General features: G+C 40.0%; 1 protein-coding gene and 10 non-coding genes across 11 annotated transcripts; 1 reads left to right on the top strand and 10 right to left on the bottom strand.

Moving 5' to 3' along the window:
* Nucleotides 1–2,072: 2,072 nt before the first annotated feature.
* On the bottom strand, nucleotides 2,073–2,144 carry trnap-agg (transfer RNA proline (anticodon AGG)). Its single transcript has one exon. It is a non-coding gene; the product is annotated as a tRNA-Pro (tRNA).
* Nucleotides 2,145–3,384: 1,240 nt separating this feature from the next.
* On the bottom strand, nucleotides 3,385–3,456 carry trnap-ugg (transfer RNA proline (anticodon UGG)). Its single transcript has one exon. It is a non-coding gene; the product is annotated as a tRNA-Pro (tRNA).
* Nucleotides 3,457–4,256: 800 nt separating this feature from the next.
* trnap-ugg (transfer RNA proline (anticodon UGG)) lies at nucleotides 4,257–4,328 on the bottom strand. The gene has a single exon. It is a non-coding gene; the product is annotated as a tRNA-Pro (tRNA).
* An 830-nt stretch (nucleotides 4,329–5,158) lies between these two features.
* On the bottom strand, nucleotides 5,159–5,230 carry trnap-agg (transfer RNA proline (anticodon AGG)). The gene has a single exon. It is a non-coding gene; the product is annotated as a tRNA-Pro (tRNA).
* A 2,266-nt stretch (nucleotides 5,231–7,496) lies between these two features.
* On the bottom strand, nucleotides 7,497–7,568 carry trnap-agg (transfer RNA proline (anticodon AGG)). The gene has a single exon. It is a non-coding gene; the product is annotated as a tRNA-Pro (tRNA).
* Nucleotides 7,569–8,545: 977 nt separating this feature from the next.
* trnap-agg (transfer RNA proline (anticodon AGG)) lies at nucleotides 8,546–8,617 on the bottom strand. Its single transcript has one exon. It is a non-coding gene; the product is annotated as a tRNA-Pro (tRNA).
* Nucleotides 8,618–9,962: 1,345 nt separating this feature from the next.
* Nucleotides 9,963–10,034, bottom strand: trnap-agg (transfer RNA proline (anticodon AGG)). Its single transcript has one exon. It is a non-coding gene; the product is annotated as a tRNA-Pro (tRNA).
* Nucleotides 10,035–11,017: 983 nt separating this feature from the next.
* On the bottom strand, nucleotides 11,018–11,089 carry trnap-agg (transfer RNA proline (anticodon AGG)). The gene has a single exon. It is a non-coding gene; the product is annotated as a tRNA-Pro (tRNA).
* Nucleotides 11,090–11,896: 807 nt separating this feature from the next.
* Nucleotides 11,897–11,968, bottom strand: trnap-agg (transfer RNA proline (anticodon AGG)). Its single transcript has one exon. It is a non-coding gene; the product is annotated as a tRNA-Pro (tRNA).
* Nucleotides 11,969–13,623: 1,655 nt separating this feature from the next.
* On the bottom strand, nucleotides 13,624–13,695 carry trnap-ugg (transfer RNA proline (anticodon UGG)). The gene has a single exon. It is a non-coding gene; the product is annotated as a tRNA-Pro (tRNA).
* A 505-nt stretch (nucleotides 13,696–14,200) lies between these two features.
* Nucleotides 14,201–16,892, top strand: setd6 (SET domain containing 6, protein lysine methyltransferase). Its single transcript, XM_053319974.1, has 8 exons — nucleotides 14,201–14,227; nucleotides 14,959–15,103; nucleotides 15,203–15,344; nucleotides 15,480–15,674; nucleotides 15,762–15,909; nucleotides 16,014–16,194; nucleotides 16,305–16,441; nucleotides 16,543–16,892. The coding sequence occupies exons 1-8, from the start codon at nucleotides 14,201–14,203 to the stop codon at nucleotides 16,867–16,869; spliced, it is 1,302 nt and encodes a 433-aa protein (XP_053175949.1). The 3' UTR covers nucleotides 16,870–16,892.
* The last annotated feature ends 81 nt before the right edge of the window (nucleotides 16,893–16,973 follow it).

The following is a 16,973-nucleotide window of genomic DNA, read 5'->3' as shown; positions in this document are numbered from 1 at the left end:
CATAAGCAATGACAGGAGAATATAAAGTCTTAGGCCTATATATAGCCTATCCAATATAGCCTATCCAATATAAAGTCAGGAGATAAATATGAACATATGATAGCTGTCATGATTGAATTAAAATCATTCTCACTGGATAGCTGGTTTGCTCTATATTTTTTCATTAGGACTTTATGGAGCTCGTAAATATTTCGATGAAATGAATTTTGATCACGTATTGTAGAAAAGAGAATATACCAACACAAACATTCTGTCATTGATCATTCCAGTGATAGTTTTGTCAAACATTTGAATTTAGACCAACTGAAGGATCACAAACCAGGTAAGTATGAATTAAATAATAGTGTCTCAACATGTTTGCAAGGTTTAAGTCAACGTTAACATTTCATAGAGGGGCGAGTTTCACCATTTTTGTTGTAGCATTAGCACTTGTTTTGTAGCATGTAGCATTAACGCTATGTGTTAGGTTAGCTATCAAATGACATAAATTACCGCCTTAGATAAGAGCCAAGGAACTTATTAGGGTGTTTATTTACCAAAAATATTAAAACAATGTACTTAGCCCGTTATGTAACGTTAGTATCAATGTGTGAGAGAAAAATCACTAACGTTAAAGTAACCTAATCCTTATCCTCTAATTAATGTCAATAATTCCTTTATATTGCATCTTATTCACTGGCTGATTGAACATTATATTAGAAAAGAAATTGTTCAATTAAGTTTTCATATGGTGACCAAATGAATCTGCCATGTCGAATTTCCACCGAAAAGACAACGTTGTTGTCTTTTATGGTGTTACATAGTTTAATTTAAACATATATTGGACTACAGGTGCATGACAAGCTGAATGTAGCCGTGTTTGGTATGTTCAGTGGCTAGTGTTACAAGTTATGTGTTAATAGTTAGCTCTCACTTTCTCTTTGTTATGCTGTGTAGAAGTTAGACATGCGTTTAACACTGTGGCCCTGTTCAGATCCAGATTGTTTTTAGTTCTGCTCAGCAAGTATGTGGCACTAATATGTCACAGGTGAGCCAGGGCTCCTGCTCATATTGGATGTCATCTGTGGAAAACTGCAGTGGATACAAAAGAGAAAATAGACATATTGTGAAATGCAGTGATGTTCAGCTATTCAGCTGTATGTGGCATTTGTGTTATGCAACAACTGCAAGAACTGAAAGTATTTGTAGATAGTTGGTAGATAGCACCATCTGCTCACGGGACATTTAGACTTCTTGATAGTGTTGTTACATAAAAATATCCTCATACATTTATAAACATTTTTATACATATATAAATTTTTTTATAAATGTATAAAAAATGTGTTGGTCTATTATTATAGTTGTTATCTCCATGCACCTTGGAAGTAGGTGTGTTGTTAACAAACAGTAGTATTTAAACCTTTTGCCTCTATGTAAAGACCGTGATATAAACATTAGTACACACTGTACAACATAGTATTTTCATACTTTACTATAGACTTTCTCTACATTAACAGAGGCAGTTATGTTGACTGACAAATAGATTAATTGTTTCAGACCTACTCTTAGTGTTTTCCTAAAGTCTGAAATATAGTGGTTGGATGTGTGGCTGATGAAATCTTGTGAATTATACTATTCTTGTTTTTTACTTGAAATTATACTAATAAGGGAAGCAAATAAAATGTGGAATATACTTGGCCACAAATATAAGAGTATTACACTGGTGCCATTACTTTAAACAGAAAGTTAAAGTAATGTACATTTTATTTGTTTTAATGTATGTGTATTTTTGATGGTTTTTGTTTGTTTTTGCAGAGAAGCTATCAGGACAACTGAGGGAGGTTCAGTACAGTAGGGACCGAAGTGTTCATAAGATCCATTTAAAACACAGTCCACAGATTGTAGGTAAGTAGAGGACAAAGTGTATCCATGGTTTGGTTGTTTTGCTTTATTCTGTTAAGTTTTCTATATGTTTAACAGTCATACTTTTTCTCTGTGTTCATGGAAGTGAAGCTCTGATGTCTGTGTGAAACATATAGAATGAAGTTTTGCATTTCCCCACTTATATTCCCATCACTCCCAAGTTAAAATCTGGGCTCGTCCGGGATTTGAACCCGGGACCTCTCGCACCCTAAGCGAGAATCATACCCCTAGACCAACGAGCCATATTACTGTATGCTTTTATATGTTTTTTTCTGACCTGTCATAGGTGGTCATGATTTAACTCTTTGTGGTAATGCAGCTTCTTTGATCAAGTCAGAGAGTACGCTCTGAACATGATTCACTGTGATGTAGCCATGGTGACAACATTGCTTAATGTGCATCACTCGCATGTACATTAACAGCAACAAATAAAACACTGTAATTGCGAGACAATCCATCGTTGAAACAGAATAAGTTTAAGCAAGCATTTATCTTAAGTATGCTTTGCTTTTGACTGTTGAGGCAAAGTGGTCGGATAAATCTCAACAATTGTGATTTGACAGGTTGTATGAAAGTCCATCACTTAAAATCACATGTAAGATTGGTCTATGTAGAACTTGAAAATATCAGATTTTTGTACTCACTCTGCTGACAAAATATAGTCAGATATTGAGAGACGAGTCTGGTTTAAAATTCAGAAAACAACTTCCAAAGAAAGCCGAATATTAAGCAGATACTGGGAAAACAATCCAAAAACAGGCAAAGGCATCCAAAAAATGAGCAGACAAGAAACCAATAGCCAATATTAATACAGATTGGATTGGCATTTTTTTCTTGAAAAACGGTTTTGTGTTGACTGACAAATAGATGAATTGTTTTAGCCCTATTCTCATTGTTTCCTAAAGTCTGAAATAGACATGGTAAGATGTGGGGCTGATGAAATCTTGTGAATTATACTATTCATGTTTTTTTACTTGAAATTATACTAATAAGGGAAGCAAATAAAATGTGAAATATACTTGGCCACAAATTTAAGAGTATCACACTGATGTAAATGATCAGTGGTGCCATTACTTTAAACAGAATGTAATGTAATGTAATGTATGTGTATTTTTGATGATTATTTGTTTGTTTTCGCAGAGAAGCTATCAGGACAACTGAGGGAGGTTCAGCACAGTGGGGACCGAAGTGTTCATAAGATCCATTTAAAACACAGTCCACATAGAAGCAGGTAAGTAGAGGACAAAGTGGCTCATCTCATCTCATCCCTTTGTGTATCCATGGTTTGGTTGTTTTGCTTTATTCTATTGAGTTTTCTATATGTTTAACAGTCATACTGATACTTTCTCTGTGTTCATGGAAGTGAAGCTCTGATGTCAGTGTGACACATACACAATGAAGTTTCAAGTTTCAGGTTTTCCCACTTGTCTCAAACTGTCCATAACTGCAGTTTAGATTTCCATCACTCCCAAGTTAAAAACTGGGCTCGTCCGGGATTTGAACCCGGGACCTCTCGCACCCAAAGCGAGAATCATACCCCTAGACCAACGAACCATACTTCTGCATGTTTTTATATGTTTTTTTCTGACCTGTCATAGGTGGTCGTGATTTAACTCTTTCTGGTGATGTGGCGTCTTTGGGCTAGTCAGAGAGCACAATCTTAACATGATTTACTGTGATGTAGCCATGGTGACAACATTGCTTAATGTGCATCACTACCATGCATATTAACAGCAACAAATAAAACACTGTATTTGCAAGACAATCCATCATTGAAACAGAATAAGTTTAAACAAGCATTCATCTTAAGTTTGCTTTGCTTTTGACTTTTGAGGCAAGGTGGTCAGATTAAATCTCAGCAATTGTGATTAGACAGGTTGTATGAAAGTCCATCACTTAAAATCATATGTAAGATTGGTCTACGGTACATAGAATTCAGAGTTTTGTGCTCATTCAGCTCACAAAACATGGGTGTGGGCCACATCTGTCGTAATAGTCTGTCAGATAATGAGAGACGAGTCTGGTTTAAAATTCCGAAACCAACTTCCTAAGAAAGCCAAATATTACACAGATACACAGACTCATACTCAAGTGCTCATAAGATCCATTTAAAAAACAGTCCACATAGAAGCAGGTACAGTACAAAATGTCTCATCTCATCCTTTTGTGTATCCATGGTTTGGATGTGTTGCTTTATTCTATTGAGTTTTCTAACAGTCATACTGATACTTTCTCTTTGTGTTCATGCAAGTGAAATTCTGTTTCAGTCAGTGTGAAACATATAGCCTGAAGTTTTGGATCTTCCCACTTGTCTATACAATAGCAGTTCAGATTTCCATTACTCCTTAAAATCTGGGCTCGTCCGGGATTTGAACCCGGGACCTCTCGCACCCAAAGCGAGAATCATACCCCTAGACCAACGAGCCAGCTGTTGCCTCTATTAACATGTTTTTCTCCAATGTGTCATAGGTCGAGATTGAATTCTTTCTGGTGATGTGGCGTCTTTGGGCTAGTCAAAGAACACCCTCTAAACATGATTCAATGTGACGTAGCCGTGGTGACAAGATTGCTTAACAACCTAGTGCTTTATTCTGCCATACCAGGAGTTAATGGTCAAAGTCATTTGAATTGTCTCCCTAGAGAGAAATTTGTCTTGGACAAATTGAAGTTGTTAATACCTGATTTGTGACTTCACTCAATGAACTGTGAAGCTTTTGGATTAAGTTTAGTGACAGTGCTTTTCAGGATTAATAGCATTAACATTTAACCTCTGGTTTTGTGTGTTTTTCAGTGCCTAATATTTACAAATGAAACATGATTTGATTTTAATGTTATTTATTTTCTGTCTTGACTTCAAACTTCATGGAAGTGAATCATATCCAATATCAGTGTTAGCACATTTCCCCTAAAAAAGGCCAGTGTCTGCACATTAAGTGACAGATAACATAATGTAAAAGTAGTCTCCATAGAACTTGAAAATACCAGATTTTGTGTTTATACTCACAAAAAATGGTTGTGAGCCACATTTGTAATAATAACCTGATGACAGACGAGTCTGAATTAAAATTACAAAACCAACTTCCCAAGAGAAGGCCAAACACATTACTGACACATACTAATAATGTCATTAACTCAAACATAATCTTTGACAGACATTTCAAAACATCTACAGTGCACTTAGAAGTTGTTAGTCCACTGATGGGCATGAGTTAATTTACTGTTTTTTAGGTTTCTGTGTCCCCAAAATGAAAAGGGAGGGCTCGTCCGGGATTTGAACCCGGGACCTCTCGCACCCTAAGCGAGAATCATACCCCTAGACCAACGAGCCAGTATATACAGCTGTTTACATCTGTAATTCTGTGATGTACAGACCTGTAATTGAACTCTAAAAAACTGTTGATGTGGCAACTTGTAGCTCCACATCTCTAGTCCAACAGCACCCTCTGGTGGCCACAATGTTCATTTCCCTGTGCAATAAGAGCATCAGTGGACATTTAGGTTGCTTGTGTTCTCAGAGTAGTATGAGTAGGATGTCTCACTATAGGATACGCTCCTCTGTGTATTCCTCAGAAGCGTTGATCTCATTATGTTAAATGCTGTCAGGCACAGTCCGCATGTCTAAGATGTCCTCCCTTTCTCTGTTGGACAAGTTTGCCAGTTTTAGCCATGGACCACACAGCACTGCACATGGAGACAAATGTCCACAATCACCTGGATTTCCTCCCACAAAACAGGGTCCAGGTTTGTTGCCATGTCTCTGCCTGGTATGCTGCCAGCATAGAGGACACGTTCAGTGCTCAGACTGCCAAAGTCGCCGCTCTGTTGGCCCTTTCAGTCATGGCAGACTGGAAGTGGTCTGCTTTCAATGGCAGTGTGGGGTTCCTGTAGGACTCCATAGGGGGCAGATGGAGAATGCTAAGCTTCTCCATGCCCTCTAAGTCCAGGGAGGCAGCCCATGGGTGCTGCTGAAGGGTTGATCCTTCCACAAGACCTCATCCAGCAGCTCAAGGAAGAACAGGAGCACCTGTCTTGCTGCCCCTTGGTCTGGGGTAATTTCTTGCTTTAGTAACAGGATCTGGCATTCCCTGTTACCAATGCCAATCACCTCGGCCTATCCACGTTTGAAAATGAAATGCTTTTGTCACGTCCACTGAACAATAAACTTTTCTCATGCTCAGTGTGCCAACGTTAACCTTTAACATCACAATACCAGAAATGTCGGAAAGCAATGCGCCTACAGAGGTCACCAGTCCAAACAGATATTGTCAGGGTTTTGAGCCCAGAGCCTTTTGTACCTGAACGTCTCTCGACTGGCTCAGTATTAGACATTTTGGCACCTTTTAAACATCACAGTAAAGGTTAACTGTACTGATTTATTATTATTTATTATACAATTCTTGCGAGCCGGGCACAACATGACAGTCTTTGCAGCCAATCGAGCTGTGTCAACATCCATTAAGTATGATTTCTATTGTGTGTTAAAGGGTTATTCCGTAGCTACAGAGCCTAACCATGTAGCTGCAGAAGCTACACCGTAGGTTAAGCCATAGCTGACATGCACCTCCTCTAAAATGTAACAACACGCCGAGGTTACGGCAGCAGTGGATATATCACTGCGATTGGTTCTATATTTGGTTTGACTCCTGACTTGTAACCAAGAAGAGAGTTAAGACTGTACTTTAGTTCAAAGGTCATCCTGGATATCAGATCCCAAATACCATCACATAATACGTGTCATTTTGTTTGCGAGTGTTAATAATGTTGTAGCTGCGTGGCTTTCACATGGTGAGCTGCTGACTCATGTATCTCTTGTTATTTGTCAGTGTGCATGGGGGACCAAAATAGTTTCCCTTCTGGTGACCGTCACTCTGTATCACAGTTAATGAATGAAGGTAAACACAGCGACTGCATGACACTTGTCTCCTATTGAGTAATGAGACAAGGCAAAATTTAAAAAACAAAATTATCAGTAAATCTGTAAAAGTTTGCCTTGATCACAAAGTGAAGTGGAGCAGTTACTGTTGGAATATAATTAAAGCATGATACCACTGGATTATGTACAGTACACCTGTTTAGTGTTGTACAAACTTGTTGTGAAGGTGCTATCAACTGATGAAATGAGACACAGACCTACAAAATCACAATGCACTGTAGGTATCTATGGCAGGACTACCATTATCCCCTTGTGTCACACATAAATCTGGAATTCATTCATTCATATGAATTGGCTCAACATTATATGCAGTAATATATGACAATAGAGAAAACACCATTTTAAAAACTGGTGATCAGTTTTCTTTTGTAGCACATGGAATAGAACAGAATTGTTTCACCCCTTGTATTCATCTGATTGGACAAACTACACTGATTATAATTAACAATGCCTAATTATAATTAAAATGCTGTATCGCTGTAATTAAATATTTGTACTCTGTGTAAGCAATTTTTTGTCAATGTCATGTGACGGCATGACCTCATCAATCAATGAAAATGTAAATCCTTCCTACACTTCAGGGTCATAGAAAGCCAACTGACATGCTCACTATAACTCAGTTTAGTATTTGCTCGTGTGACCCCCAAAACCAAAAAGAGGAGGGCTCGTCCGGGATTTGAACCCGGGACCTCTCGCACCCTAAGCGAGAATCATACCCCTAGACCAACGAGCCAGTACATACAGCTGTTTACATCTGTAATTCTGTGATGTTCAGACCTGTAATTGAACTCTACAGAACTGTTGATGTGGCAACTTGTAGCTCCACATCTCTAGTCCAACAGCACCCTCTGGTGGCCACAATTATATGTTCATCTCACTGTGAACCCAAGAAAGTACTCCCTCATGGACCAGTACACCATCCTGCTTGTTATAAAAACAAATAATAATTGCCTCTATTATTTACATGTATGAAGTTTCATCCTGTGGAGATGGCTGTCCACTCTCGCCTGCACTGGAGTAAATTTTACTCCAGCCACTACACTTGTCACATCTTGTATACTGAGAATTCCACTCATGTCAGCTGTCTGAACTTTTATGTAGAAAGTAGTAGGTAAATTAAAAGCTTGGTTAATGTTAAGGGGTTGTGCCGTGCACCTTCTTTAAAATGTAACTACACATTATGGCAGCTATGGATATATCACTATGACTGACTGCTTGTGTTTTCTTATACACGGTTCTGAAGTTGGTAGAGATATAAGTGGAGAAAAAACAACTAGGACAAGGTTCAGACTATACTTCTAATAATCCTTTGGTGTGCTGACTAAAAAGTGTGCTGAGTGACAGGTTTCGGCTGCAGAGATGCTACACAACCAAAAAAAAAGATAGTCTTTTGTGCCCACAGCTGTGAAACATTTGAGTAACATGATTCTTGTTGTGTGAGGTTTTGATATTTAGTTCACTTCTAGTTCAGGGGACTTCCACTATTCCCTCATGTCACACCTGAATCCTGCATTTACAGATATAATGAAATGTGAAAAGCATCAAAGCAATTTTCAGTGTTGTGTGATTGCTCAAGTGTGCTCTAATATGTTTTGAAAACCCTTCCGACACGGCCTCCACAACAGGAATCTATAAGACAGGGCCATGAGTTTTCACTGTAACACACTGCGACCCCCACAAAAGATTACAACTAAACAAAGGGAAAAAACAGGGCTCGTCCGGGATTTGAACCCGGGACCTCTCGCACCCTAAGCGAGAATCATACCCCTAGACCAACGAGCCAATGTTGGCTCCACATCACTAGTCTAACAGCACCCTCTGGTGGCAACAATTATATGTTTATCTCATTGTGTAAGATAAGCGTCAGTGAACCCTAGAAACCACCATCCTTAATATTGTAAAAACAAATAATAATTGCTTTTATTATGACATATATGAATTGTCATCCTGTGAAGATGGCTGCCCACTCTCGTCTGCACTGGAGTAAATTTGACCCCATCCACAACATTTGTGTCACGTCTTGTATACTGAGGATTCCCCTCATATCAGCTGTCTGAACTGTAATGTAGTAGGTAAATTAAAAGCTTGTTTTATGATAAGGGGTTATGCCAGGCACCACCTAGGTGGGGAAAAAACAACTAGGAAGATAATTCAGACTTTACTTCAGTTTAAAGGTCATTCCTTGGTGTTTTTAGTAGTCTAAAAGGTATGCTGAGTGACAAGTTTAGGCTGCAGAGATGCTCCACAAAAAAGATTTAGAAGGTCTTTTGTGCCCACAGCTGTGAAACGTTTGAATGAAGTACTTCTTGTTGTCTGAGTTTGATATCTAGTTCACTTCTAGTTCAGGGGATTTACATTATCCCCTTATGTACTTGGATCATGCATTTACACAGATATAAAGAAATGTGAACATTTTAAAAGGCATCTGAGTAATTTTCAATCTGGTGTGATTGCTCAAATGTGCTCTAATATGTTCTGAAATCCTTCCTACACTTCAGCAGGAATATGGCAAAAAAAAGAGCCACTGAGTGTTCACTGTAACCCAATTTATTATATATTTGTGTGACCCCAAGAGGAAAAAAATGGAGGGCTCGTCTGGGATTTGAACCCCGGACCTCTCGCACCCTAAGCGAAAATCATACTCCTAGACACACACCTACAAAATCACAACACACTGTAGGTATCTATGGCAGGACTACCATTATCCCCTTGTGTCACACATAAATCTGGCATTCATTCATTCATATGAATTGGCTCAACATTATATGCAGTCATATATGACAATAGAGAAAACACCATTTTAAAAACTGGTGATCAGTTTTCTTTTGTAGCACATAGGACTCAGTCATTCATAGAATTGTTTCACCCCTTAAGTTCATCTGATTGGACAAACTACACTGATTATAATTAACAATGCCTAATTATAATTAAAATGCTGTATCGCTGTAATTAAATATTTGTACTCTGTGTAAGCAATTTTTTGTCAATGTCATGTGACGGCATGACCTCATCAATCAATGAAAATGTAAATCCTTCCTACACTTCAGGGTCATAGAAAGCCAACTGACATGCTCACTATAACTCAGTTTAGTATTTGCTCGTGTGACCCCCAAAACCAAAAAGAGGAGGGCTCGTCCGGGATTTGAACCTGGGACCTCTCGCACCCTAAGCGAGAATCATACCCCTAGACCAACGAGCCAGTACATACAGCTGTTTACATCTGTAATTCTGTGATGTTCAGACCTGTAATTGAACTCTACAAAACTGTTGATGTGGCAATTTATAGCTCCACATCTCTAGTCCAACAGCACCCTCTGGTGGCCACAATTATATGTTCATCTCACTGTGAACCCTAGAAAGTACTCCCTCATGGACCAGTACACCATCCTGCTTGTTATAAAAACAAATAATAATTGCCTCTATTATTTACATGTATGAAGTTTCATCCTGTGGAGATGGCTGTCCACTCTCGCCTGCACTGGAGTAAATTTTACCCCAGCCACTACACTTGTCACATCTTGTATACTGAGAATTCCACTCATGTCAGCTGTCTGAACTTTTATGTAGAAAGTAGTAGGTAAATTAAAAGCTTGGTTAATGTTAAGGGGTTGTGCCATGCACCTTCTTTAAAATGTAACTACACATTATGGCAGCTATGGATATATCACTATGACTGACTGCTTGTGTTTTCTTATACACGGTTCTGAAGTTGGTAGAGATATAAGTGGAGAAAAAACAACTAGGACAAGGTTCAGACTATACTTCTAATAATCCTTTGGTGTTTTAAGTAGTCTAAAAAGTGTGCTGAGTGACAGGTTTCGGCTGCAGAGATGCTACACAACCAAAAAAAAGATAAAGTCTTTTGTGCCCACAGCTGTGAAACATTTGAGTAACATGATTCTTGTTGTGTGAGGTTTTGATATTTAGTTCACTTCTAGTTCAGGGGACTTCCACTATTCCCTCATGTCACACCTGAATCCTGCATTTACAGATATAATGAAATGTGAAAAGCATCAAAGCAATTTTCAGTGTTGTGTGATTGCTCAAGTGTGCTCTAATATGTTTTGAAAACCCTTCCGACACAGCCTCCACAACAGGAATCTGTAAGAGAGGGCCATGAGTGTTCACTGTAACACACTGCGACCCCCACAAAAGATTATAACTAAACAAGGGGAAAAAACAGGGCTCGTCCGGGATTTGAACCCGGGACCTCTCGCACCCTAAGCGAGAATCATACCCCTAGACCAACGAGCCAATGTTGGCTCCACATCACTAGTCTAACAGCACCCTCTGGTGGCGACAATTATATGTTCATCTCACTGTGTAAGATAAATGTCAGTGAACCCTAGAAACCACCATCATTAATATTGTAAAAACAAATAATAATTGCTTTTATTATATGACATATATGAATTGTCATCCTGTGAAGATGGCTGCCCACTCTCGCCTGCACTGGAGTAAATTTGACCCCATCCACAACATTTGTGTCACGTCTTGTATACTGAGGATTCCACTCATATCAGCTGTCTGAACTGTAATGTCTAGTGTAGAAAGTAGTAGGTAAATTAAAAGCTTGTTTTATGATAAGGGGTTATGCCAGGCACCACCTAGGTGGGGAAAAAACAACTAGGAAGAGAATTCAGACTATACTTCAGTTTAAAGGTCATTCCTTGGTGTTTTTAGTAGTCTAAAAGGTATGCTGAGTGACAAGTTTAGGCTGCAGAGATGCTCCACAAAAAAGATTTAGAAGGTCTTTTGTGCCCACAGCTGTGAAACATTTGAATGAAGTACTTCTTGTTGTCAAAGTTTGATATCTAGTTCACTTCTAGTTCAGGGGATTTACATTATCCCCTTATGTACCTGGATCATACATTTACACAGATATAAAGAAATGCGAACATTTGAGTAATTTTCAATCTGGTGTGATTGCTCAAATGTGCTCTAATATGTTCTGAAATCCTTCTTACACTTCAGCAGGAATATGGCAAAAAAGAGCCACTGAGTGTTCACTGTAAGACAATTTATTATATATTTGTGTGACCCCAAGAGGAAAAAAATGGAGGGCTCGTCCGGGATTTGAACCCGGGACCTCTCGCACCCTAAGCGAGAATCATACCCCTAGACCAACGAGCCATACTTAAACTGGACAACAGAGTTTAAAATCTCCTCCTCTGTCCCATCTAGACCTGCAGTTTTACTCAACAATGGTGATGTGGCAGCTTAGAGACCCACATCTCATCTGGCTGAAGAGCACCCTCTGCTGTATGATCCCCTGTCCAACACATTGGTAGTTCTCTGATCTCAACAGTAAATTCCTCAGAGTTGGTATTTATGTCTGTGTTGTTGGATTAAAAGCAAGTATTAACAGGGGCAATTTCAGCATTTACGTTGACCTGAAGATCAGGAGCACAGGTCTGTGCCAAAATGACATTTTACAACATGATACCTGTAAAGGATTTCCATGATTGTGATTTCAGTATGGCAAATATGTCAGTTATGGTTTATAGCTTGTTTTCTGCTCAAGACCCACTACAACTGTTGCAGAAGACCTCCATCTATCACCCCCTACCTCTTTCTCTCTCAACCCAACCGGTCAAGGCAGATGGATGCCAACCCAGAATTTGTTTCTGACTGGATCCAGTATAGTTGCTGAAGGAACAAAGGAATGATCTGTGATTGGTATAATATGTCAACCTATATCACTACAGCCAATGGCAAATAGTCACAATGAAATACATTTGCTTCTTTACTTTTACAGTTTCTTCCCCTCAAAGAGGAGTTTTTCCTTGACACTGTCACCAGGTGCTTGCTCTTGGGGGAATGAAAGAGTACAATCTCGACCTGCTCTATATGAAAAGTTCCCTGAGATAACATCTGTTGTGATTTGACGCTACATAATTAAAATGGTCTTGACTTAAATAGCAATTCGATTTGTGTTTGGTGAGTTACAGTATTCACACACGTGTCACAAGCATTGCATCACCACCTCTTGTGGCCTTGGAAATATCACCAGCACAGTCCACACCTGTTGCATGTCTCATGGCGCCTTCAGTTGAAACCCCCCTTGTGTGTTCTTATAGAACAACTTTGTTGGCTCCCCCCGAAACTCGAGCTTTTTTCTGTTAAGGTCAGCAGTTATTTGAATGTGGTGTCTGTGGTGTGACAGGCCATCTCTCCTTTTTTACATCAATAACTGTAGGTTTTACATATAGACTGTTTACTTCATATAAGCATATTTCATAACTAGGAGCGGACCACCTCTAATATGTACTGTTGAATAAAACCTTGCAGGTGGTAAGTTTTAATAATTTATGCAATTTTTAACATCTGACATATCATCTTTACGTTATAGATATTTTATGTTTCCTTAATTACATTTGTGCTCATTTTTATCATGAGTTCTGTCTGTTAAAAGTAGGCCAAAGTTGCAATAGTTTATTAGTGTAAGAGATCAGAACATTGAGTTAAGGGAGAGTTAGTCTAGTTTCAGAAACATGTTGCTGTGTGTAGCTTTGCTCACATATTTCTCATGTTTCATCACAAATGGGTTTATAATATTAAACAACTTAAAATGTTTGAATTTTGTATATGTTCACATTTGTTTTGATTTATGATTCACTTCTGATAGAAATCTTTTTGGAGGAAATGTGTAGTATTATGAGTTTGGCTCCTGAACTAAATTTAGTCACTAGTTGTTACACTACTATACATACTGTAACTACTGGTTGTCAGTATGAGTTATTTATCTGCTGTTTTCTGTGACCTTTGACCCAAGGAGTTAAAAGCGAGGGCTCGTCCGGGATTTGAACCCGGGACCTCTCGCACCCAAAGCGAGAATCATACCCCTAGACCAACGAGCCAGATGAAGGCAAAGGTTCTCATCCATGCCTGTGTACAATTTGTCAGACTGGTGATGTGGCATTCTGCAACCCGGCAGCTCATCTAACTGAACAACACCCTCCAGTGGTCATCGAGGGAAACACAGCAAGCAGAGCAGCAGCCACATGAGATGAAATACGAAGCAGTACAACTCTCAACTCACTCTAATAATAATACTAGGATCACAAATAAAGCCTGGCTTCAGGAAAACCAATGAAATATCAGTGAGTCATATAATTTTGTAACATTGTGTTTTATATAAAACATTAATAAAACAGCTCCATTAGAGACAAAAAGTACAAACTGAAAATCAGAACGTAAAGAACGTTTATACTGTATAGTCAGTCAGCTGCCTGCTAGCCTACGCTCAGGTCAAAGTTAACCCACGACACGGATGTTCACAGTCCGCATGCTGGAGTTAGCTTTGGGCTAGTGTACCTGTAGCAGCGCCTGTCAACTCCTGACCCGGCTTATTACATCCACACAATGGCGACACAAGCGAAACGAGCCAAGGTTATTGAATCTGTTTAAATGGAAAAATAAGTCAGTCATTGCATTTAGCTGTATGTGTGTGTGGTACAGTAAGTGTGTGTGTAAGCGGTTAGCTACTAGCGGTGCATGCTGTTGTTGACTGTAACTGTTAGAGTTTAGTTTATTACAGCTATCTGCGGAGTTTCTAAGTGTAACTGCGTTTTATGTGTAGTGTTAGGTAGTTGGTGAAGTAGTTTCTATTCAGGTGAAGCACTTAGGACTTTGATATGAAAGTGTGTGTGTGTGTGTGTGTGGTCTGACAGTAACTATGTCAGAGGTTGGTGTTATTAGTGTTATTCCCTCCAGTTTGCTCCTCAGCCAGCTGTCTGCAGCTTATTCTGTTTATTTTCACTGGAGAAAGATGATATCATCTTTTGCTATTCAAACTTGGACTAATACCAATAAAGACATAAAACATTTGGTTGTTGTATTGCAGCTGTGTTAAGTGTGGTACATTGACAGTAAACCCAAGTGCACAGTCACATTAGTTCTTACATGTCTGATCATAGGCTGATATTGTTAAAATAAAAATTTATTTTTCTTTATGTTACTTCAGTTGGATGTTTGAGCTTCACTGTGCAGAATGAGGGATGTGCAAAGTTTGTTTCACATTCATCAGAGTAGAAGTAGAAAGTGTGTTTGTACTCGATGAAAATCATGTTTCAAGGGGTCTGTGAGCAAGATTTGTGCAATCACACCTAGTCTCTCTCTAGGTGTATGTGAGTAAAGAGGGAACAGCAGCAGAATATGGGATGCTGGCGAAGGATGACATAGAGGAGGGGGAGGTTTTATTCACTATTCCCAGATCTGCACTTCTTCACCAAGGAACAACCAAGGTGTCTGCTCTGCTGGAGCAAGGTGATAGCAAAGTCAAATTGTAGCTCTGTACATATAATTGGAGCTGCCTGCATCACCCAGCCCCTGCTGTTTATTAACCCTCCACTTCTACCTTTGCAGAGAAGGCTTCCCTGGAGAGTTCATCAGGCTGGGTTCCTCTGCTGCTGGCTCTGCTGTATGAATATACATCCTCGCAGTCCCGCTGGAGACCCTACCTCTCACTCTGGAAGGACTTCAGGACACTGGACCACCCCATGTTCTGGTAATAAACAGTCTTGGAGCAGTTTTTGAATCTTACACTGGCTCCTTCAAAGTAATCTTCCCTATATCTTTTAAAACTGAATCACTATTTACACTTCTAGCTTCCCTCACAGTAACTCACAGTTGATTCGTTCAGGTCTAAAGAGGAGCGGGACAGACTGTTGAAGGGAACAGGTGTTGCTGAGGCGGTGGACACAGACTTGACTAACATCAAGAAAGAATACACAGATGTGGTGCTGCCCTTCATCGCCAGGCACCCTGACCTCTGGAACACCGACAAACACACACTGGAGCTGTACATGCAGCTGGTGGCCTTCGTCATGGCCTACAGGTTAGTGAGCGTACAGCATCTTCTTTCTAAATTCAGTGTGTGAACAATTTTCCACCAACGCCTCCTTGTTCTTCTTTCTCTCTAAAGTTTCCAAGAGCCACAGGAAGAGGAGGAGGAGGAGGAGGAGGATGGTGAGGATGATGAGGAGAAGGCCGCCAACCTACCGATGATGGTCCCCATGGCCGACATGCTCAACCACGTGTCCAATCACAACGCTAATCTGGAGTTCACACCGGTGAGGAGACACTAACACATTAATGCTGTTGTCATTTTTTCTGTCTAGCTCTTTCTTCCTCACATTCTCTCCTTCTCTCTATCAATTCCCTCTGTGTCTCTCAGGACAGTTTGAAGATGGTGTCCGTTCGGTCCATCCGTAGAGGCGAGGAGGTATTCAACACCTATGGGCAGATGGCCAACTGGCAGCTGCTGCACATGTACGGCTTCACAGAGCCGTATCCGAGCAACAGCAACGACACCGCCGACATCCCCATTGACACCCTCCACAAAGTCGTCTTGCAAGGTGATTGTAGAGAGCAAATCAAATTTACCTCAATGCCAAATGTATCAGTGACTAAATGAATATCCAGCATCCAGTCATTCAGTGTTTGAGCTTTCCTCTTCTACTCACAGGTGTTCAGTCAAATTTGGACCGGCAGCTGGTGGAGGAGAAGTGGGAGATGCTGTGTGAGATGATGCAGGAGAAAGCAGCGTTTGTGTTTGGCAGACAGGGCTGCCTCACAGACACAGAGCTACACACTGTCATCAAGGTGATTATACACTGAAAAACACACACAGCAGCTTATTAAAAGGTGAACATTTAAAGAATGGTTGCTATTGGAAACATAACCGCGTCCCTCTGTATCCTAAGGTGCTGTGCATGTCAAAAGAGGAGTTCTCAGATTTCAAAGATAACGAAGGGTGGGAGGAAGAGGAGGATGACGAGGAAGATGCAAAGATTTCCCAGTCTTTCTCCAACGAGGGGCTCCCCGAATTAAAGGCCGAGTGGAAGCGGCTGATCCACGAAGCGGCTCGTCTGACTGTGAGCTCCTATGGTCAAGGGGCGGACGGCGACCAGACTCTGATGGAGGACAAGGCAGCACGTGCAGCACTGAGCAGCAGGCAGCTGAACGCGCTGCAGGTACGCTACGGACAGAAGAGCATCCTGTACAGACTGATGGAGCTCACTAAGTCATGAGGTCACCTGTGACAGAGACCATTTTTTTTATATATCAACTTTTCGCAACACAACATGAATAAATATTTTTTCCTGAAGACTGGTCTGATTTTTTTTTTTTTCCA

This window comes from Scomber japonicus, chromosome 5 (genome assembly GCF_027409825.1).
Source record: "Scomber japonicus isolate fScoJap1 chromosome 5, fScoJap1.pri, whole genome shotgun sequence".
NCBI classification, from domain to species: domain Eukaryota; kingdom Metazoa; phylum Chordata; class Actinopteri; order Scombriformes; family Scombridae; genus Scomber; species Scomber japonicus.
The sequence above is the reverse complement of the archived record's forward strand: the minus strand, read 5'-3'. Positions and strand labels throughout refer to the sequence as shown.

Coding starts and splice junctions, on each gene's coding strand:
- setd6 (XM_053319974.1), top strand. CDS start 14,201: ATGGCGACACAAGCGAAACGAGCCAAG. Junction 15,910..16,013: donor CTAATCTGGAGTTCACACCG/GTGAGGAGACAC, acceptor TGTGTCTCTCAG/GACAGTTTGAAGATGGTGTC. Junction 16,442..16,542: donor AGCTACACACTGTCATCAAG/GTGATTATACAC, acceptor CTGTATCCTAAG/GTGCTGTGCATGTCAAAAGA.